We start from the raw sequence: 21,840 nt of genomic DNA, 5'->3' as shown, positions 1-21,840 counted from the left end.
TACTTAGATGAAAAACTTAAGGAATAGTAATCATAGTTACCACCCGTTGAGAGTTTGTTAAATGCTTTCCTTACACTCTCACTTCATCCTCAAGGCAGCTGTATGAGGGAAGTTATGTTGTTATGATTCGTAATGAAGCTGAGCACAGAGAATTACTTGTCCAAAGTCCAAAAGCCTGCACTAGGTCTACGGATTTCCCAGTGAGCTATGTTGCTTTCGATCCTGATAAATTCTGATACTTTATTGGATTACATAGTCCCCCTGATACTCTAATCACTATCCATTTGTTTCAATCATTCAAAAAAAAAAAAAAGGATTACTGAGCACCTTCTACGTGCCAAGTCCTGTTCTAAGTGCTGGGGCTGCTATAGGAAAAAAAGTCCCCACTGTCAATGCCCAGTATGGAATTATCAGGGATGACCATGAAGAGGGGTCTGAGGTGACTATGCCTCCTTTCTGGAGTAGTTTGGAAGCTGTGTCTTTCTCCACGTAGACTGGTGAGGAGGTATTACAGGAAGTGAGCAAACGAACTGGCAGCGTAAAGAGGACTCGAGTCCTTCCTAGTGGTGCAGGCAGAAGGAGCTCTGCTCCGGGACGCCCACCCAGTTAAGACCTCTTACCTCCCTGCTCTTCATTTGATATTCCGTGGCAAGGGAGTTGAAATGCACCCTTCTCTGTTAGCTTCGTGCGTTTCCCTAAAGTGTATTCCTCGCTCCGCAATCTCCGCATCCGGGTGGTTTGTGCGCTTCCCCGCCACAGAGTCGCAACCTCCCTTGCACTCGGCAGCATCTGGCTGAACCCAGCTCGCCGTGGGAGTACGACGGGTGCGTGGCCCAGTCGCTCCGCCCACGCACCAGCTGGCCCTGCCCCCGCACAAACGTCATCACGTCCCGTCCCCGCTCCTCAGTTACGTCATCAGGCCCCGCTCTCCACCACGTGTCGTCTGGCCCCTCCCACAGGCGTCCCGTCCTTTACGTCACCCTGCCCCGCCTACTACCCCACCCACGCCGTGTCTAGCCACCCCTTCCTCACGCGTCGTCACGCCTGTCCTCGGCCCTAGCCGCACGTCGCTCCGCCCCGCCGCTTCACGTCCCGCCTACCTGTCCTCCAGATGCCGCCTCGTCCTTTCGTCCCGCCCACAGTCTCCCGGCGACTTCGCACGTCGCCTCGCCCCACGTCGCCCCGAGCCGCCTCACGTCGTTCCGTTTGCACGTCTTTCCGCCCGGCGTTTCCCCGCCCCACGTCTCACTGCCAACCTCAGCCCGCCTCGCGGCACCCGGTAGGCCGTCGCTCGGCTGAGATGTGGGCGGCTCTCGGCGGGGCCGGGGGTCTCCATGTGGGGCTCCTTCTGGGCGGCGCTCGAGGTCTGCACAGCTCGCCTGTCTCCTGCGGCAAGAACCTACTCAAGAAATTTGCTTCGAAAACCAAGTACTGTTACCCGAGTGGGGGCGGGGGCTCCGGGGACGGTGGCCCGGGATGGGGGCTTCGCGGGTGGGAGGCTTGGCGGGGCGGGGGGTCCGCGGGCGGGAGGCTCGGCGGGGCGGGGGTTCCGCTGGCGGGAGGCTCGGCGGGGTGGGGGCTCCGCGGGCGGGAGGCTCGGCGGGGCGGGGGCTCGGTGGGGCGGGGGGCTCCGCGGGCGGGAGGCTCGGCGGGGCGGGGGGCTCCGCGGGGCGGGGTGTTCCGCGGGTGGGGGTCTCGGCGGGGTGGGGGCTCCGCGGGCGGGAGCTTCGCGGGCGGGAGGCTCGGCGGGGCGGGGCGTCCGCGGGCGGGGGGCTTCGTGGAGCGGGGCGCTCGGCGGGGCGGGGGGTCCGCAGGGGTTCCACCGCCGGCGCATTGGCCGGCGCCAGAGCTCCCAGCCGCGTCAGTAAGCGCAGCCGCTGCCTGTTAGGTTAATGGCTGTTGAAAGCTCACCAGGGAGCCCACCTCTGACAGTTAACGTTTTTCCCACCCAACCTTTTTTCTGTTCTTTCACACAGCTGTGACGGTAAAGTTCTAAGTGTCCTAAAAGCTAAGAGTGCATCATGAATTTATGAAGCAAAGTGATGTATACATTTACAGTCCACTCTGGGTCCGAGGTTCCCAGTCCTCGGATTCAACCAACCTCGGATCGAAAATGTTCCGAAAAAACTCCAGAAAGTTCTAAAACACAAAACCTGAACTTGCCTTGCTGGCAACATTTACGTAGCATTAAGTAACCTAGAGATGATTTAATGTATCCGGGAGGGTGTGCGGAGGTTATGTGCAAATACAGCGCGTTGAGCATCCTCCAATTTTGGTATCTTTGGGGGTCTTGTAACCAATTCCCCACAGATACTGAAGCGTTTTTCGGGAGAGTAGTTGCATCACATGAAGAGAGAAGGAAGAATTTCCTTTCCATATTAGTGCTTTTTCTGTGGGGTTAATTTGAGGAATAAAGAAAGCTTGTCACGATAGGTTTTCTATGACGAGAGATAAGTATAATAAAATATGTTGACTTCATATCATTTTAATTCAATTGTAGATATGTATATATGTATGTTTTTGTTTTAATACACTTTTTTAAAAGTTTAAGGTTTACAGAAAATTTGGCAAAGATGAGTGGAGTTCCCATATAAGCACACTGTTTCCCTTCTGTTAACCTCCTATGTTAGTGCAGCACATTTGTTACAATTGATGAACCAGCATTGATACATGATTATTAACTAAAGGCCATGTCTTATTCACGTTTCCTTAGTTTTTCCCTAACGTCTTTCTTCTGTTCCAGTATCCCATCCAGGGCCGCATTACATTTAGTCGTCATCTTTTTAGGCTCCTCTTGACTGGGGCAGTTTCTAACTGTCCCTGTTTTGATGACCTCGACAGCTTGAAGAGTACCGGTTAGATATTTTGTAGGATGCCCTTTTGTTGGGATTGGCGTGATGTTTTTCTCTTGAGTATACTGGGGTTTGGTTTGGGGGGAGGAAGACCACAGGTGTAAAGTGCCATTTTCATCACATCCTGTGGACACACACACATGCTCTCAACATGGTGTATCACTGTTGATGTTGGTCTTGATGACTGACTGAGGTCATCTGTGTCTGTCAGGTTTAGCCACTGTAAAGTTACCGCCCAGCCCCCCAGTTCCATACTGTCTTCTTTGGGGGGAAGTCACCATATGCAGCTCACACCTAAGGAGTGGGGAATTATTCGAAATACATGAATTATTCAAAATTTTAGGGGAGATGTGTCTCTTCATTTATTAACTCATCAGGATGGACTCACGGGTTATAATCCAGTACTACTTAATTTTGCTCGAGTTGTTCCAGCTTTGACCATTGCGAGCTCTTTCAGGTGGCTCCTATATCCCTTTGACACACCCCGTTGTTATGGGGTTTTGGAGTAGTTTTTCAATTAGAAACCTTTTTTTTTTTTTTAGCACTTCCTTACTTTCTGGCACCACAGGTTGCCTCGGCCCTAGAATCCGCCATTTCTCCAAGGAGCTCTGGTTCCTTTATTGGAAACAGGGGTCGGAAACCATGATCTGAGAGCTTAGTATGTTTATTGCTACTGGGGTGTCTGTCTTTTAGACCCTTTCAGCTGGCAAAGAAAAAAAAAATAGTGTTTATGTTAATCCCTGTGTCTGTGCTTATCTAGAAACGTTTCTGTGTGTCACCACCTGTAGCTGTAGTAAGTGAAACTTGAGTTTGTACTGATCTCCAGCCCTAATCCACTAGCACACGAATCATTCTCACTTCCTTCCCTTGCTTGTCTGCAATAGCGAGGGGCCTGGATCCCCCATCTGCCTCCTGTTTACTTAGCTGTTCAGTCCCAGTTGATGTGTGGCGGTATCAGTCGTTAACCCTCCCCTGGGAAACAGCTTTATTCAGTAGAGGACAGTGCTCATGTGCAGTTTGGTAGGTGTGTTTTTAAGGTCCTCGTTCTCTACCTTTGGGACTAGAGGTAGACTTTAGGTAAAAGTTACGAGCTTGAACTGAAACTGTTGTCTGTCTGTCCCCACAACCCGTGCTGCTGTTCATTGGGTATCTAAATCTTTTAGGCCCCTAGTAACCTAATTTCTATGTCCAGGGCTAGCCCCTTAGAAACAGTTATGATGTTAGCTTTTGTAACTCTTTCTTAGTTTATTTGCCGTCAGTATCCAGCATAGTTCTTATTTTCTCCCCATAGGAAGAAGTTTTGGTATGAAGGTCCTTCCTTGGGCTCTCACTTGGTAAGTATAGAGTAGTAGGGATGAGCCACTTGAGAATCTCGGTGGGTGTGAGGCTCCAAAAGTCGGCAACACTCCAGCCCTTCCATTTCAATATTGGAGGGGACAAGTTCTGTAGAGATGGGAGTAGATACACTGGAACCACAGAATTTTTACCTTTAAAAAAAAATTACACTAGGGGACTTCCTGGCAGTTCAGTGGTTAACCCTCCGCTGCAGGGAGCGTGGGTTCGATCCCTGGTTAGGGAACTAAGATCCCACATGCCGCACAGTGCGGCCGGAGAAAAAAGAAAACAAAATTTACGGGATGTCGTATCTGTTATCAAATTCTAATGTGGTAATGTCCATTCAGTTTGTGTGTGTATAACAGATATGTGTAGATACACAGGCATACCTTGTTTTATTGCATTTCCCAGATACCGTGTTTTTTACAAACAGAAGGTTTATTACAACCCTGCATTAGCAGGTGATGTTAGCATTTTTTAGCAAGATTTTTAATTAAGGTATGTATATTGTTTTGAGACATTGTTATTGCACACTTTAATGGACTACAGTATAGTGTAAACATAACTTTTATATGCACTGAGAAACCAAAGAATGCATGTGACTCACTTTATTGTCATATTTGCTTTATTGCGATGGTCTGGAATGAACCTGCAGTATCTCTGAAATATACCTGTACTGTGAGAGTTTATGTAATGAATGGTTCTTGATAGAAAAAAATACACTGTATATACTAGAAACCACCGAATTGTACTTTTTTTTTTTTTTTCGGTACGCGGGCCTCTCACTGCCGTGGCCTCTCCCGTTGCAGAGCACAGGCTCTGGACGCGCAGGCTCAGCGGCCATGGCTTACGGGCCCAGACGCTCCGTGGCACGTGGGATCTTCCCAGACCGGGGCACGAACCCGCGTCCCCTGCATCGGCAGGTGGACTCTCAACCACTGCGCCACCAGGGAAGCCCCTCGAATTGTACTTTTTAAGAGGGAGAATTTTATGCTGTGTGGATTATATTTCAATAAAATTTTTTTTGGAAAAAAATATATGCTTGGCAATACTCTTGATCTTTAAGCCATGGTAGGTAAAATCTAGAAGGGTCCTGGTCTGTAAAAGAAACTGTATCTTCATGAAAACTAAGATGGCCGAGAATGACCTTTATCCTTAGTTAGTACAAGTTTATGTACAGTTGTAATGTTGCCTGTGTGTCTGCCTTTCTTCTTAACGGAGACTCACAAGCCGTCTCAGTTGGTATCCCTGACAAAGAGCACCTCCAAGAGAGCCAGAAGGGAAGACCACGTGCGCCTGAGGGCCCTGAACGGCCTCCTCTACAAAGCGCTGACTGAGTTGCTGTGCACCCCGGAAGTGAGCCAGGAGCTCTGCGACTTGAATGTGGAGCTGTCCAAGGTAGGCCTCGGGGCCAGGGAGGGACTGTGGGCCTCGCGCCTCTGTCGTCGCCTGACAGTTAGAAAAGGTGGAAGGGATGCTCAGTGTGGCCGTCTGGGTATCAAGGAGAGGAAGGTGCTTGTGGGGTGCAAAAGCAGGTGTCTCGCTGTGCACAGGTGGTGTTTGGCCAGACAGCACCGAGGGTGCTCAGAGCCCAGTAAGTGATGAAGTGGGGTGTCTGAAGGTCTGGGGGTCAGGTGAGCGGTGGATGATCTGCCTTCATCTTGGTGTAAAGACACGGGAGGCAGCTTCTGCTGTCTGTGCCCCCAGAGCAGAGTGCGTGCAGCCAGAGGGAAAGGAGGAGGGGCAGTAGCAGCAGCTGAGGCATTGCTGTGCGTGGGTTGAGGCTGGGCTCCGCCCAGGGAAGGGGACGTTTCCCCCGTCCCCAGCGGTGTGCTTGGGGCGCTGGCCCTGGCAGTGGGAGCCTGAAGCCAGGACTGCCCATGAGTTAGTGCGCCTCTCCTGACGCGCTCTGTCTCCAGGAGCCCAGGTGAGCTGAGAGTAATTGGGGCTGGGCTCAGGTCTCTCTGACTTCAGACTTCTCCACCTGCCGCGTGTTCTGGAGGACGACTGTCTCTGAGGCTCAAAACGCAAACGTGGAGGCCGTCCTGCAGAGGAGCGCTGCGCACATGAGGTGAGGCCTCTCCTTGACCCTGCCCTCCAGCTGGTTTTGTCCACTATTTTTGCTTTTAAGGAAAATTTGGGAAGCATCTTGTTGAATCTCAGAGCAGAACTTAACGCCTTCATGTAAGCCATAACCTAGGTCAGCTGTTCTTGAAGTGTGATCCCGGGTCCTTTGTAGGGGGAGGTTGATGAAGTGAGAGCTTCTTCACAATGAGGTGTGGTTTTCCGTTCCCACCGCGTTGACATTTTGTACTGAAGCTGTGGGGGTAAAGCTGCTGGCCCAGATGTCCTGGGTCATTGTGGCTTCTGCTCACGCTTGCGGTAGTGCACCGCCAGCTTTATTTAAGCGTGTCCGTGACGCGTATCCCGGCCCTTTGGCACATCTTTTTAGTATCTGTGGTGGGAAGTGTGCGAGACGCTGGTGGTTGTCTCGGAACACTGCAGCTGCTGACTGTGGCCCAAAGTAGACACTTCACTTCAAAGAACAAGTGGACCAGCTATGGTTATGCTGGTTTTTTTTTAACATCTTCATTGGGGTATAATTGCTTTACAATGGTGTGTTAGTTTCTGCTTTATAACAAAGTGAATCAGTTATACATATGTTCCCATATCTCCTCCCTCTTGCGTCTCCCTCCCTCCCACCCTCCCTATCCCACCCCTCTAGGTGGACACAAAGCACCGAGCTGATCTCCCTGTGCTATGCGGCTGCTCCCCACTAGCTATCTACCTTACGTTTGGTAGTGTATATATGTCCATGCCTCTCTCTCGCTTTGTCACAGCTTACCCTTCCCCCTCCCCATATCCTCAAGTCCGTTCTCTAGTAGGTCAGTGTCTTTATTCCTGTCTTACCCCTAGGTTCTTCATGACATTTTTTTTTTCTTAGATTCCATATATATGTGTTAGCATACGGTGTTTGTCTTTCTCTTTCTGACTTACTTCACTCTGTATGACAGACTCTGGGTCTATCCACCTCATTACAAATAGCTCAATTTCGTTTCTTTTTATGGCTGAGTAATATTCCATTGTATATATGTGCCACATCTTCTTTATCCATTCATAACTATGGTTATTCAGATGTGGGTATAGGACAGACATTTTCTCCAAAGTGAGCAAAGCGAACCTGTCACTTCAGGGGCACAACTGACCATATTTGTTGCCAGTGGTAAAATTTAAGCTTTCAGTGAAAATCAGAATTTTAGAAAACTGTATCCACCACTCTGAGTTTGACAGCCTCATGGTACATAAGACCCTTTTGATGAGATTGGAGGTGACGTATTGTAAAATACATCATCATTCTGAAAATCTGTGTGACCTGCTGAACCAGTATTTTCTAAAAGACCAAGGCATGAGGTTACAAAATCACACACAGGGAGACATCGATTCAAAGGGCAAGAGGGCCAGTGGATTTTCATGTACAGAGAACGCTGTTCATGGATCTGGTTTCAGATTCCACATTGCAATCTTTAATAAACTACTCTTTGTTGAGTTCTTGGGTAGCATCAAAGAAGATCTACACTTTTCTGAAAAGCTGTTCATATACTCTTTACTTTTCAGTTACAGATCTGTGTGAGGCCAGATTTTCTTCTATTTTAAGCAAAATAACAACAGATTGAATACAGATAACAGAGATGAGAATCCAGCTGTTCCATTATGCTAGGTATTAAAGGAATTTGCAACTACATAAGCAATGCCACTCTTCTCATTAATTTCTTTTAAAATATAGTAGTGGGCTTCCCTGGTGGCGCAGTGGTTGAGAGTCCGCCTGCCGATGCAGGGGACGCGGGTTCGTGCTCCGGTCCGGGAAGATCCCACATGCCGCAGAGCGGCTGGGCCCGTGAGCCATGGCCGCTGAGCCTGCGCGTCTGGAGCCTGTGCTCCGCAACGGGAGAGGCCACAACGGTGAGAGGCCCGCGTACCGCAAAAAAAAAAAAAAAAAAAGTTACTTTAAATGAATTAATAAATACATATTTTCAGCTTTAATTTCTAGTCTGGTATATATTGGTAGATGTAACCCACATAAACAAAAGGTCTTTGGCGTCCTCAGTAATTTTTAAGAGTATAAAGGGGGTCCTGAGACCAAGGATTTTGAGAACCGCTGAGCTGGCTGAGAGTAAAGAAGCTACTCAGTTTTCTCCTCAGTCTTAAAGATGCAGAGAGACCTGGCAGAGCAGCCCTCGGGACTGGAGTTCCTGCTGTTTTCTGATTAGTTTTTAGGTAACAGAAAATTCAGTTGAACAGAATGTCCCTTTTCCCAATTCTTTTGATCACCAAGGTTTAGTGTAAAGGTTTTCCCATAACTGCGTCACTGAGCAGATGTGCTGTGTGTCACAGCAGTATTTTCACTGGATACTTGTCGCCCCTGGATCTGCATGTATTGCATGATGGGTAATACGAAGATCGTTTCTGTGTCTGACGTCTGGGAAGCACGGCCGGCAGCCACACTTCTGTGGCGCTGTTGCCGATGAGTGTCGGCCGGATGGAGGGACGAAGTGCTGGCAGGTTGCTGGTGCCCAAACCACAGAGCCCAAGGCCACAGTGATGCCCAGGAATGTCCCAAGTTCACGTCAGACTATTTATAAGGATCTCAGAAGTTGCATTTAGAGAATTAAAAACAATCGTGATCATGCATTTTGTATGCCTGTTGAAATGTGGCAGTTGGCTAAGGAAGACTTTTCATCTTTGAAGAATGTGATAAGCAAAACTCATGCCTCAGGGCTTCCCTGGTGGCCCAGTGGTTGAGAATCCGCCTGCCAATGCAGAGGACATGGGTTCGAGCCCTGGTCCGGGAAGATCCCACATGCCGCGGAGCAACTAAGCCCGTGTACCACAACTACTGAGTCTGCCCTCTAGAGCTCACGAGCCACAACTCTTGAGCCTGTGTGCCACAACTACTGAAGCCCGCGTGCCTAGAGCCCATGCTCCGCAACAAGAGAAGCCACCGCAGTGAGAAGCCTGTGCACCGCAACGAAGAGTAGCCCCCGCTCGCTGCAACTAGAGAAAGCCCACGCCCAGTAATGAAGACCCAATGCAGCCAAATAAATAAGTGTATTAATTAATTAATTTTAAAAAATGATGCCTCACCTCTTTGTGAGATGACATTTTCTGTTTCTGGCGCCGTCACCCCTCCACCAAGTGTCACCTGTGACTGCACAAATCTCTTTCTCTCTCCAGGCACCTTCTGATGTCCCAGCAGACCCTGAGGAACATGCCGCCAATAGTGTTTGTTCAGGACAAAAAAAATGCAGCTGTAGTGGAGGTAAGGCTTTTACATAATTACCTGTTTATGATGTACACTTTTATATGGGTAAGATTTTACATTTAATTTTTAAATATTCAAAAGATAACGTATACAGTTTTTAAAAGGCAATAGAAGGGTACAGATGATGAAAAGAAAGGCACCTGTGCCTTGCTCTCAGCCCTGTTCCCCAGCGGTAACCACCTTGTATGGCTTTAATGTTTTAATGCTTGTCAGTATAGCCCTAACTAGTAAAGCAGATCCCTCTGTCTCTCAGTTTACAAACTTGAAGCAGCCAGAGCTGCCCTCCTGTGCTTACCTCCTTCTCTCACTTCCCTAGATTTCAGTCTTGTCTATGGTTACTTTACACTGTTAAGGCTGACACACTTACGTTCTGTCCTGTAACTGTAATTGTTTCATACTTATGTTCCTTGTTTTAGGTATAGGTTAATTATAAAGGTTAAAAACCTGTTAAAACATACATACGTTTTAATCTGGGTGGTGGTTACTTAGTGGTTATTAAGGTATGTTATACCTTTAAAAAGTTTACTGAAGAAAACGGCAGCATTTACGGGGTTATGATTAGGTGGCTCTTACTTACTGTAGGACTAGGTAGTATTCAGATTCACAGAGGGGAAAAAAAGTCTAATTGTACATTGTTGTCTTTTGTTATTCATGACACAAGCGATACTGAAAACATTATGTGGATAACTTTGATAGATGTGTGATTTCCTAGCTAGAAAGGGGAACAGGAGTGAAGTTGCAGTGCCGCTTACAGCTCAAGTGGAGTTTAGGTCATGGGTGTGCTGTGCAGATACTCAGCAGGAATCCCCGGGCACGTCGGGTGGGGCTGGTGGGAGGACCCACCTGTCTCAGAGGATGAGCCCTCAGCTGGCTCGTCCCTCTCTCTGTGGAGGAAGAATTCAGAGCCGCAAGGTCCTACCTGGCTGTGTGGGTTCCTTTCCAGAAAAAGTCACTGGAGGGAGGGAGGTGCATGCGAGCTTAAGCGTTTCTGGGAGGGCCTTATTCCGGAGGCCGTGCTGATGGGTGTTTGCATTGGAGACCTCTAGCGTCTGTCCTGCCCCGTGTGCTCCGGGGAAGTGGCCACGGGTCGGACACGTGCCACGTGGTGATGGTGGGTCCTGCATGTGCCCAGAGCTCAGCTGTTGACCTGGGGGCCAAGGGTCGGTCAGGCCTCGGCTGGCGCCTCAGAGTCCTGCAGTTTCTGCCTCACTGTAGTTAGAAGTGAAGGCTGGACCAGAGGGGTTTCTGATTTGGGTAGGTGATCATTTGAGGACATGGTCATTGCTTCCCCTGGCGTAAGTCAGGGCATTGTTTTTCAAACACTGTGTATGTTTTTAATAGATTTAAAGTCAGCTGTTGATAAAGCACTTGGCTAGAGACAGACATTTGAAATTGGGAGTCCTGGACGAAACTTTGAGTCTTCTATCAGTCCATTTATTTCTGTCTTATATTGGTTGCACCAAAAATCACAGGTAGTTGCAACTGCTAACATGTTGCCAGTTTCAGCAGCTTACCTTGCATCCTCAGGATAATCCTTAGGTCACCAGTCTGGACATTTGAAAGAGAACTAGTAATGAGCTCTGTCCAAACTGCACCCTGAGTAATTCATCAATATTGATGGTACTGTCAGTAAACACACGCGGAGGCGCTCAACCGGATTCCAGCGCGCACCCCTCCGTGAGGGCTTTCCTTACAGGAGTGAGGGTGCGAGCGCCGAGGGCTGGGGCCTGGCGGGAGGGCGGCTCACAGTGCCCCGCTAGACTGGCCGTCCCCAGGGAAGCTGAGTCTGTGACCCTCGAGGCCCCCCACCCCCACCCCCCGCAGTACCCACGGACTCGGCCGGGAACGTTGGCACAGGGTCTCTGGCGAGTGCAGTTAGCAGAATGGACGGACGTGCTCTGGAACAGTCCCCTGGCCCACCTCCCACCGGCCATGGAGCCAAGGAAAGGCCACGCGCTGAGAGCTTCTGTTCATAAAACGTTCAGGAAGAGCCTGGCTAATCCTTGGTGTTGGAAGTAAAAGTAATGGCTGTCACGGGGAGGGGAGTGAGCAGGAGGGGCCTGAGGAGGCTTCTGGGCTTCACCTTCTAAGTGTCGCGGCTGTGCCCACACGTGTGTTCAATTTGTGGGATGTCACTGAGCTACACTTCATGGTTTGTGTACCTTTCCCATAGATGTTGCACTTCAGTGAAGAGGTTTTTAAAATGTTGATTTTTACTGTAACTATAGAGGAAACAGCTTTTTTATCTGAATTTTTAAGGGAAATACATAAACTCTGACACCAGTGTTGTGGTACATGCACACTCGTCTCCCCACTGACTGTCAGGCTTCCGAGAGCAGGTGTCGGGCAGCTGGTGACCACCGCGCAGGGGCACCCGCTGCCCCACCGCGCATGGTCTGGCCCGCACCATCTGAGCCCAGAGCTCCCCTTCCACACAAGAAGTTAGCCCGGCGGCCTGTGTTTAAAGTGTTAGAGTTTGAGGTTGTGTTTGGATTTGGTTCTTAATAAAATAAGCTTTACGGAGGCTTAATTTATGTTGAGTTGTGCCTCCTTTGACAAACGCATACCTTTGTGTCATCGCCACCCCTGCTCACCCCGGTCAGCTCTCCCCTACCACCCATCTGGTTTCAGTCACTGTAGGTTAGTTCTGCCTGCTGAGATTCCTGTAATTTCACATGAATAGAATCGGGATGTTGTCTTTTGCCTCTGGCTTTGCTCGGCACAGTGTTTTTGAGATTTCATCCGCCTTGTTTCATGTGTAAGTAGTTCCCTTTTTATTGGTAAGCGGTATCCACTGTACAGCTGTACTGCAGTTTACTAACCCATTCACTTTTTGATAGACATTTGTCTTTTTTCCAGTCCTTGGCTATAAAGAGTGAAGCACTGTGAACGTTTGCGTACAGATGTTTGTGGATGTATGTTTTGTTTCATTTAGGTCAGTTCCTAGGAGCAGCAGGCGTATGTTTAACTGTCAGAAAGCTGCCAGGCTGCTTTAACCATGGCCGTGCTGTAGGCACTCCCACCGCAGCGTCAGGGTCCCTGGGCCTCCACGCCCTCGCCAGCCCCTGGCGTTGCCATCCTGATGGCTTAAGCTTGCATTTTCTTTTTTTCTTTTTTAAATTTTGGCTGCGCTGGGTCTCTGTTGCAGCATGCCGGCTCTTCGTTGCGGGCTTCTCTCTAGTTGCAGCGTGCGGGTTTAGTTGCCCCGTGGCATGTGGGATCTTAGTTCCCCGACCAGGGATGGAACCCGCAGCCCCTGCATTGGAAGGCGGATTCTTAACCACTGTGCCACCAGGAAGCCCCCTAAACTTACATTTTCTTGGTGACTAATTATATTGAGCGTCTTTTCATGTGCCTGCTGGTCATTCCTCCTTTTGTGGATCAGTTAAAGTCTCTTGCCCATTTTTAATAAGGTTTGCTTATTATTGAGTTGTGTAGGTTCATTGTATATCTGGTACAAGTCAGTTGGCAGAAATCTTCATTGTGAATATTTTCTCCCACTTTTAACTTTGGAGGAGGCCACTTTGTCCTTGTTTTGTAGCATCGTCAGTCCTGTTCCTGGTATTTTCTGTGGACTGATTTGTCTCCAGTTCTTCTTTTCACCTTTGTGGTTTGATTGGTGTGTCACTGGTTGGTGATGATGCTTTAGTTCCTGCATATGACAGGGCCCGGTTGTGGACCAGGCTCGCCGGGGCTTGCACTGAAGCAGGAGGTCGGGTCTCAGTGCATGGCCCCAGTAGGATGACCTGGCGGCAGTCAGAAGAGACGCGTGAAGGTGGAGAGGCCCTTGACGGGCCCTGCTGAGGAGCAGGGTCTGTCCCCAGCGTAGGCCCCTCAGCGCCTGCAGGACCGGAGCCACACGCTAGACTTGGGACACTCACGTTACCGCACTGGGGGGTTTCCCCGCAAATTCTGCGGCAAAATTGAAGCATTTTATGAAACTTCGTTAGAAACCAGTAAGCGTTAGTAATTCAACTAATATTTAACTGTTTCTTTGTAAATTTGACTGACATTTACAAGTTTTAAGTGTAGTTTTCAAAAAGCCTCAGTTCATTATCAGAGAAAGTGTGCTTGAGATAGCGGGTGTGGGCAGCGGCACGGGAAGGAAGGACGGCGGGCAGGCTTGAGGCCCGTGGTGGAGCTGGCACCGGACAGCGGATGCTCGCACTCAGCTGGCGCCCAGCTCCGACGCAAGCAGTGCTGTGGCTCGAGAATCACCCTCTGTCTGTTCCTTTTCAGGTTGATCGGTTACTGGCAATCGCTGATTTTGGACCCCCGGATGAAAAAGACTTTGAGCAAAATGATTTCAGGTGATACGTGTGGGCATATGTTTTTGATTCGGGCAGACACCCAGGTGTGGACTTGCTGGTCTCCACAGCACCTGCACAGTCCTGCCTGTCCCCAGCCAGGTGTCGAGGGGCAGCGGGTCCTGCTTTGTGCGCTTGGCTCTTGCCCTGGGGCCCAGCCCGGTGTCGGCGTGCAACTGGTGAGCTACCCAGCACCTGGGCAAGGCTGTCAGGAGGGCCTTGGGGGTCCACACAGAAGTGCTGGGGCCTGGACTCTGAGTGCTGTCAGTAGCGGTTCATCCTCTCCACTCCCTTGGCACACTGCTGCCTGGCAGGCCCTGTTCTTGTACTTAGGGAACATCTGTGCACAGTAAATGTCAGGTTAGGCCTCTGAGAAGGTGACGTGAGGATTCGGAGGTGGGGGGAGCCCCATTCCAGGTGAGGGAGCAGCTGCACCACGTGTCTGGCCTGTGTTCCATAGATCAACTGTGTCAGCATCATATGGGTACCGTCAGGGCCTCGGGGTGGGGACCCCCAGCCAGCCTGCCAGGGGATGGGCTGCAGCACTCAGACCCCTGAGCTAGAGCATAGGCCCCAGGCGGCAGTGAGTCCCCGGGTTCCAGATCAGCAGTGAGTGGACGTGGGGAGAGGCGGGTGGGGAGCCCTTCCAGATCAGAGAGTTGGGGTAAGAGGCATGATGTGGCCAGATTTGGGTTTTGAAAAGATTGCTCTGGTTTTGCTCTCAGAATAGATTCTTCTCTTTTGGTTCATCAAGTAACCTGAGCAACAGATCTAAAGAACCCTCCCCCGTCCCCCCAATAATTCTGTTTAACTAGCCTAGTGTACTAGCCATGTTTAAGTGGGGAAAAAATGAAAACGCATTTAATGTCAGTGCACAATGGCTGCACCAGAAGTATGCTGGCCTGAGCCACACACGGGCTCCAAGAGTGCTGGCCGAGAGGTTCTGGACTGGAGAACGCCAGACCAAATCCCCCTTCTGTCCAGTTTCCACAATTTCCCTTAGAGAGGTGCTAGGACAGTGCATAAGCAAATGGCTGTAGGAAGTATTGTGCATGGTATGGATTTCTTCTCCCCTCCAGCACCCCCAAGGCCCTGGACATTACATCGCCGCGTGATACCCTGGGCCCTGCCGCACCCTCGAGTCTGTGTGGGATCGACCACGAGGCTCTCAACAAGCAGATCCTGGAGTACAAGAGGAGGAGAGAGAAAGGGCGTGGGAGCATGGGCCCAGCGTGGCTGGAGCCCACGGCTGAGCTGATGAGGAAGAGGAAGGCCAGGCCCCGCGTGGACGACGACCTCCCGCCCAAGGACTGCCTGTGGGAGACGGGGAGTGATGGGCCCCTGGACGGCGGGGCCCTTCCCGAGGAGCACACCCCAGGACGCAAGGGGGCTCCAGGGGCAGAGCAGGAACTAGAGGCAGAGAGAAAGGATCGCGGGTCCTGACCTGCTCCCGTGAGCACACAGAGACCCGTGCTGCTGGTGCCCCCCGGGATGCCCTTGTGCAGGTGCAGGCTGAGCTGTGCGGGTGTCATCTCTGAGTCCTTCAGACCTATTGCTGTGCTGCAGTGAGAGATGGGGCGAGGCTGTGGAGAGGGTGTGAAATCTCTTAGGTCGATGGCGTATGATCTGCCCTCCATATTTGGGGTTCCAGGCTTGCGTGTTTGCTTGCTCACTAGAGTTTGTCCACGGCCCCCAGATCCATACTTGTGGCACTTTCATGGTCATTCTCGGACATGGACAGACCAGTGGGATGCACATGTGGCCTGTGGTCACACAAGGCACTGCTCTGTCTGCTTTGTTCATCTCGGGCTGTGAACAGCCACCCTCTCTGATCGGGTTAGCGCCACGTTAGTGCCTTCTGACAGAGATTTCACTCATGGTGCCTAAGTGCAAGAGGCCGTGATGTGTCTCCTAGAGAAAGCACGTGTTAGATGAGCCTCGTTAGGAAATAAATAAATCATTTAATTCTGACACAGAAACGTTGTCCTGGGCTTGGGGCAGCTCCATTTCCCAACTATCATTAACCTTGAAACACTGAAATGATAAAGTTCAGATGATTGGAGAAAGGTACGCTACAAAGCTAAAGCAAGGAAACCTGTAACGTGGCTTTTCAGGGAGTGTAATTTCCCTTCTTGTAAACTGTTTCAGGAAGGAAAGCGTTGCCTTGCCTCTGCAGCAGTGGCAAGCCCCAAATGCCACTTTCCCTGTCGGCACCTGGGACCAGGTGTGATGCCCCAGCAGGGATATGGCACCAAGAAGCTCTGTCTTTGCCGGGACAGTGGCCCCCTCTGAAGGGCTGGCATCACGGGCCACCCTGTGGATGCTCCAGGCATGTTGCTGTTTGAGTGGTGCTTGTGGGATCCTGCCCCGGAAGGGTGCATGTAGCCTGTGTGTGGGCTGTCTGCATTAGGAGTGTGGGTTGCTTACACAGCCGCTTATGACCAGAGAAGAAATGTCCAGAGGGAGGATTGACCTGTGTTAAAATGTACACGGGATGTGTCCTGATCAGGTGTGGTAAGATGACAGAGTTGGAAACTGCTACCTTGAAAGAAGAGTTCTTGACTCACAGCTCCCGAGAGGAGGGGTGCACCACGCTGCACGGGGCCCACGAGGAGCGCCAGGGTCTGTCAGCAGGCCGAGGGTGAGGAGGAAGCGTGGCTGAACCCGTCTCGTGGCTCCTGGAGGACGGAGTGGGCCAGGTAGGGTGAGCACGTCTGGGCAGGCCTGGGGTCGGACAGCTTGGTCATTTCAGCAGGCTCCGGGCTCTAGGGGTGGCTTCCAGTTGTCCAGTCCCTGGCCCTGGGGTGATTTGGGGCAGAGGAGACACTGGCCAGGGAGGGCTCAGGCGTGGCTGGTTTGCGTGTGAGTGGTGCGCTCACGGGGAGCTAGCCAGCTTGTGGAGGGGTCTCTCCCCAGCCCACAGGCCCCCAGGATGTCAGAACATAACAGAAAATAAACACCGTGGTTAATACCCGACAGCACTGAGCAGTCTTCTCCACTGACTGCGTCTGAGCCTACACTGCAGAAAGTGCCCAGATCCCAAATTGCGAGGGGCAAGCATGGTGGCAGGCGATGAGTGCACCGGCCCTGTGAGTGCCAGAAGCCGGGACCGTAGGAGAGGCTGGTGCACGATGCCGCTTACCCTTCTTCCTGCCTGTGCCCCAGCCTAAGTTCTCTATGAAGTTAAGTGGCAGGAACAGGAGTTTTTTGCTCAGACCAGCATTTTTTGGTTTTGCTCCATACTCTTACAGGAGGGAGTTAACAGTGGTTTGTAAGGGTACGAGAGGGGCCAGGAATCAGACAGACGGTGTAAAAGGAAGGAGCCTGGAACGTGACCCTGGATGTCCTCCACAGGCCCTGGAATGCCGGTGCTGGGACGGCTGATCCCTGACAGCCCTGCACCTGCCCCAGGCACCTCACAAGTGCAGATGCCGTCTAATAGCTGCAGGCACGCTGCACATTTGATGTGAAAAGAGACAAAACTGAATACAGGACGCACCCAGCTCACCTTTCGTTTCATTCAAAGGGCATAGAACTTTGCTTCCTCAGAGCACATGGAAGGAGCTCCCAGGCTGCTGGACACGTGGAGCTGGGGAGTGGTCGCTCAGAGATCCGGGGAAGCTCCGTGCCCTTCCCGGTCCCTCGCCCTGTGCACCTCTTCCATCTGGCTGTTCCCGGGTTACATCCTTTCATAGTAAACCAGTGACCTGCAGGTGGAGCTCATTAGCAACCAGATGTCCTACAACTTAAACTTACTGAAGACAGAACAAAGGGACTCTGACTATGGATATCTTAGAAAGGGCCATCTGAGCAGCCAAAGAACAAAGCTGAAGATGAGCGAATATTAAGCATGTAAAAACAGCCAATAGGAAAGAAAAACTGACAGTCTTCCAGGGGAGCACTGCCCACGAAAGTTACTTTTAGTCTTGAAAAACTTCTTGTTCTTCAAAAGGGTTTTTCTACCTTGAGTTTTCCTCTGATGTCTTGGCCTTCCAAGTCCTATCAGTAAAGTTCAGAATACCTAAAATTTTCTTACGGCATCTTCTGTTCAAGAGTTTGTTATACGTATAGTTTTCTGTTGTTTTTTTTTTTAATAAAAAGTAAGTAGTTTTCATCATATGTTTTAAAAAGCATATTCAAGTCATCACCATCAAAACTGTGACGTATCTAAGCTTTAGAGTAAAAGATGGGGAAAGCCTGAGCAAGTGAACTGCCCCATCGTCTGCCTGCCTGTGGGCTCAACACCAGCCTGTTGAGAGGTGTGGACACCCGTATCCGAAGGTCGCGTTTCAGAATTTGCTCAACGCTTAATTGAAGGTTATCAGAGCTATGTAGAATGGAACACTGGAAAGAATAATGCGTCACGTGACAAAGTAGAGCTCCAATTTGCCTTTTAAAGACAGTTCGAGATGAAAAACCAAAATCTATCAGATGAAATTTGACAGGAATACACACAAACTCCTATGTTTGAGATTTAAAATGTTAATAATCTACAGGATTGTGGGTTAGGTGAAAAGGGTCTGGCGGTCCCACTGAGTTCTGGCTGAGCTGAGGCGGGCGCGCTGCTGAGGCTGTGGATGGAAGCTGCGGCTTGGCTGGGGGTGGCCGTCACTCTGGCACCGGACCCTGGAGCCGAGTTTAAACAGGACTTCGATGGTAGGGGATGATGCCCTGGGAAGGGTTGGCTAAGCCTGTTGTGAGACACGCAGGGGAAGCTGCAAGGTTATTCCGTGGTAGAGGAGAGCTGAGACCAAGACCGGCAGCAGCAGCCGAGGAGGAGGCCTGAGCTCCCTGCCTGGGGCACCTGCAGGTCAGCTTTGAATCTGCATTTTTACCTTGAGATGTTACCTCTGTTAGAGGCAAAGGCTCCTTGCTAAGTGTTTGACTCACATTCACCCCTCTTTTCCCCAGCCCCCCACTTGTCACCCGCCTGCAGGCTTGCTTCTGTCCAGGACCCCTCAGCACAAGAGGCCACTCAAGCCACAGCCCTGTGGGCAGGGTCCACGCTTGCGCACAGCCTCCCCTCCCGGTGCCTCACTGCGCTTGCTCCTGCAGCTGCATCAGGGCTCACGTTCGTCCCACTGCTCCCGCCTCTCCTGGTGAAGAGCGCACTTGCCCATAACCCAGTCCCCAAGGCCCTGAAATGTGAGCGTCAGCCTCTCGGGGAGAGCCACGGTCCTCGAGACCTGCTAGGCAAGACTGAAGCACGTGTCGATCCGCCAGCAGTGGACTGCTGTTGAGGTTTGCCCCAAGGTTGAAGGCAGACGTTCTTGCTGCTCAGAGGAAGGAGGAGACAAGCAGCAAACGCAGGAGTGGCTTTGAGGCTCTTTCTCACCCTGTGCCTGAGAAAAGCAGAGAAGAAACAGATGTGGAGCCAAGAAACCAGACAGACATTGGGCATTAGGATCACTGGAAAAAATCCGGGTTTGAGGGTGAGTGGGAGAAGCAGAAAGAAGACAAGACACGATTCTCTGCATACAAGGAGGGTGGAGCCCCGAGTCATCCAGGTCCGACAGGCAGAAGAGAAGGGCTTTTCAGCCATTTGACTCTTAAACCTGCTGCCCTGGGTTCAGTGCTTGGATCTGACACTTGGTGGCTGAGTGGCCTCTGCTCCGTTTTCTCCGTGGTCGGGATACTGGTAGCATCTGCCTCAGAGGTCACTGGGAGGACTGCCTGGGTGGTACGTGTGGCAGCACTTAGCAGAGCCTGGCACATGGTATGTGCTCCACGAGTCCCAGTTCTTGATGCTGCCTTCCTAGGGCTTTGGTTTCAGTGACAAGTAAAGGGACTGGGGGGGCAGTTGGCTCTGTCATGTCCTTTGGTGGAGATGCACACAGTCTACCTCTTGAGGATGTGCAGAGCAGGACTGTAGGTGCCCCTGGCTGGAGCTGGCTGGGCCTCTGCAGGGTGGGCCCACAGACGTGACTGAATTGTACACGTGGCCAGGTTTTCATGTCTTTGGGACATGAAGATGAAAGGAGGAGATCAAAGTCTGCCTGTTAGAAGTGAAATTTGTTGATCAGAACCCAGAGCACCAAGGATACACCTGAAGAGCCTTATTTATGCAAACATCTCTGCAACCCCAAAATCCTGTTGGGAAAGCAGAAGCACAAACAGCCTTCTCTCTCAGGTTTTGTCTCTGGAACATGAGTACCCTGTGTGGCTCTTCTGCATTAATTTGAATACCATCCAGCACTAGACTTGAGTAAAACCCGAACAGGAAGCTGAATGTTGACAAGTTGTTTTCATTCTGGAAAGTGAAGCTTAGTGTGATCCTCAGGCGTGGACTCCTTATAACCTCCTATGTTGAGATTCCCGAGCTGCGGCCACAGTCCACCTGGTTAAGCCGGTCGTGGGGTCTCAGGAGCCCCCTCGGAGGAGATGGGACTCAGACATCCGGGATAAACAGTGTGGAGGAGATGAAAAGATGCAACAAAGCATCACACAGTCCAAGGCCAGTGGTCAACAAAGACCCATCAGGTCCCGTTAAGGGCTTCTTTGTTTTGTTTCCAAACCTCCCTCCCCAGCTTGGCTCGTTTGCAGGCCTCAAGCTCCACGTGCTTGGATACATTGCCTTGTCTTTCTGGATGCCTCCTGGGCGTTTCTGATGCTCCTGTCTTGCCAGGCCGAGACCAGAACCCACACTCATGCCCTCAGAGGCTGAAGAGATGACGTCTCAGTTTTGCATGAAAATTCATGGCGCTGCAGTAGCATTCACGTTGAAGAAACATGTCTTCTGCTTGCATTGGGAGGAACCCCTGCTTTGCAGTGGTAACAGCACCAAACTGGCCAAGTCTAGCAGGGTGGCAGCAGAATTCCAGCTTTCCTAGATCTCGGGGCACCTTCCCTTTTTAATCCTCCCCCTCCAACACACACACTCTCAGTGCAGTGTCTTAGTGCAAGAGTCTTGGTAGCCTTCCCTGCCACCAGGCCTTGGTTTCTGAAACTCTGAATCTTGGTGCGACGAGGGTTGGAGGCAGGGTGGAGGGAATCATGCTTCTTTCCCTTCTAGAACAGGAACTATGCAGATTGGCCCATCTTCCAGATTTCGGCCATGCAAGGTGTCAGGTGTGAATTCTCTGTCCCCCAGGTGCAGAGGGCAGATGGAAGGTACTGTCACATTCCCCTGGGGGTGGGTGCTTGGGTGCCCAAGGACTCACCTCTAGAAACATCCAAGCAGCAGCTTCTTTCCCTGAGAAAACTTAAGCTCTGTCTAACCAGGCACTTCGCTGGACATGCTGTGTGGGAAGCAGTTCTGACTCAGCCTTTCACCGTCTCCCCTTACCCTCCGTGAAGTGCACACAGGTAATCAGACCACTGTTAAGAGAACTCCCTTCCCTTCACAGCTCTGAGGAATCTTTGGTGGAAGACGGATGTGGGACGTCTCATTGTGCCACATAATCCAAGATGACATGCAGTCACTATACAACTACTGCGGAGATCAGAATCCAAGTGTTCCTGGTAAATGTGGAAGCAATCTAATTTACATCTATTTTAAAAAAATAGGTTTTCAGTAACTGAAGGAAAAAAATGTAGCCTACAATATATTTTATTTAGCTCTGGACAACGGTTCCCAGTTTTATAGAATGCAGGTCCCTGCAACACTGTTTTCTGTACGTATTTTATGTTATAGCATAGCAGCTCTCAACATGGAGCATGACATTACTAGGTACAGCTTTTTAAAGTAAGCTGTTCTGGGAAGAATGTGTATAGAAGGAACTCTCAAGTGTCCAATAAAGCCTCTTCACTCAGCCCCAAACATAAAATTCCCCTCTGTGCCTCCACTGCATGCAGATGGCGCATGCACTGGCTTTGGAAACGTGCTTGATGCAGGTTCTGCAAAAATTAGTGAAATGCAATGGGGAGAGATGCCCCTGAAGCTGGCAAACATTCGGTGTGGGGTGGGGGCTGGTGGGCGGGTGCTGAGCCACAGCAGAAGAGCAGCCAGCTGTGTTCATACCGTGACCAGCATGATGGTGGCATCTGTGTTGCGTAGGCTGGTCCTTCCATCTGGATAAGTGGAATT

At 50.7% G+C, this 21,840-nt stretch overlaps 1 protein-coding gene across 3 annotated transcripts; it reads left to right on the top strand.

The window, feature by feature from the left end:
- Positions 1 to 1,111: 1,111 nt before the first annotated feature.
- Positions 1,112 to 21,564, top strand: RBFA (ribosome binding factor A). Of its 3 annotated transcripts, none has more exons than XR_003793557.1 (8): positions 1,112 to 1,428; positions 4,144 to 4,186; positions 5,409 to 5,585; positions 6,146 to 6,258; positions 9,420 to 9,504; positions 13,747 to 13,817; positions 14,894 to 16,513; positions 21,161 to 21,564. XR_003793557.1 is itself a non-coding variant. In XM_029222858.1 (7 exons), exons 1-7 carry the CDS (start codon positions 1,112 to 1,114, stop codon positions 15,255 to 15,257), a joined length of 1,170 nt encoding a protein of 389 aa, XP_029078691.1. In that variant the 3' UTR covers positions 15,258 to 17,874. The 3 variants fall into 3 exon arrangements, 1 of the variants encoding a protein (XP_029078691.1); XR_003793554.1 differs by lacking the exon at positions 21,161 to 21,564 and adding an exon at positions 17,169 to 17,874; XM_029222858.1 differs by lacking the exon at positions 21,161 to 21,564 and having other exon boundaries at positions 14,894 to 17,874.
- The last annotated feature ends 276 nt before the right edge of the window (positions 21,565 to 21,840 follow it).

This window comes from Monodon monoceros, unplaced genomic scaffold, assembly GCF_005190385.1.
Source record: "Monodon monoceros isolate NGI ecotype Baffin Bay Population unplaced genomic scaffold, NGI_Narwhal_1 Super_Scaffold_1, whole genome shotgun sequence".
NCBI lineage: Eukaryota > Metazoa > Chordata > Mammalia > Artiodactyla > Monodontidae > Monodon > Monodon monoceros.
Note: the sequence above shows the minus strand (reverse complement) of the source record. Positions and strands in the feature narration are given on the sequence as shown.

Excerpts from the sequence above, each read along its gene's own strand:
- RBFA (XM_029222858.1), top strand. The coding sequence starts at position 1,112 with ATGCCGCCTCGTCCTTTCGTCCCGCCCACAGTCTCCCGGCGACTTCGC. Across the intron at positions 6,259-9,419 it reads AGGAGCGCTGCGCACATGAG|GCACCTTCTGATGTCCCAGC; the intron begins GTGAGGCCTCTC and ends TTCTCTCTCCAG. Across the intron at positions 13,818-14,893 it reads TTTGAGCAAAATGATTTCAG|CACCCCCAAGGCCCTGGACA; the intron begins GTGATACGTGTG and ends TCTCCCCTCCAG.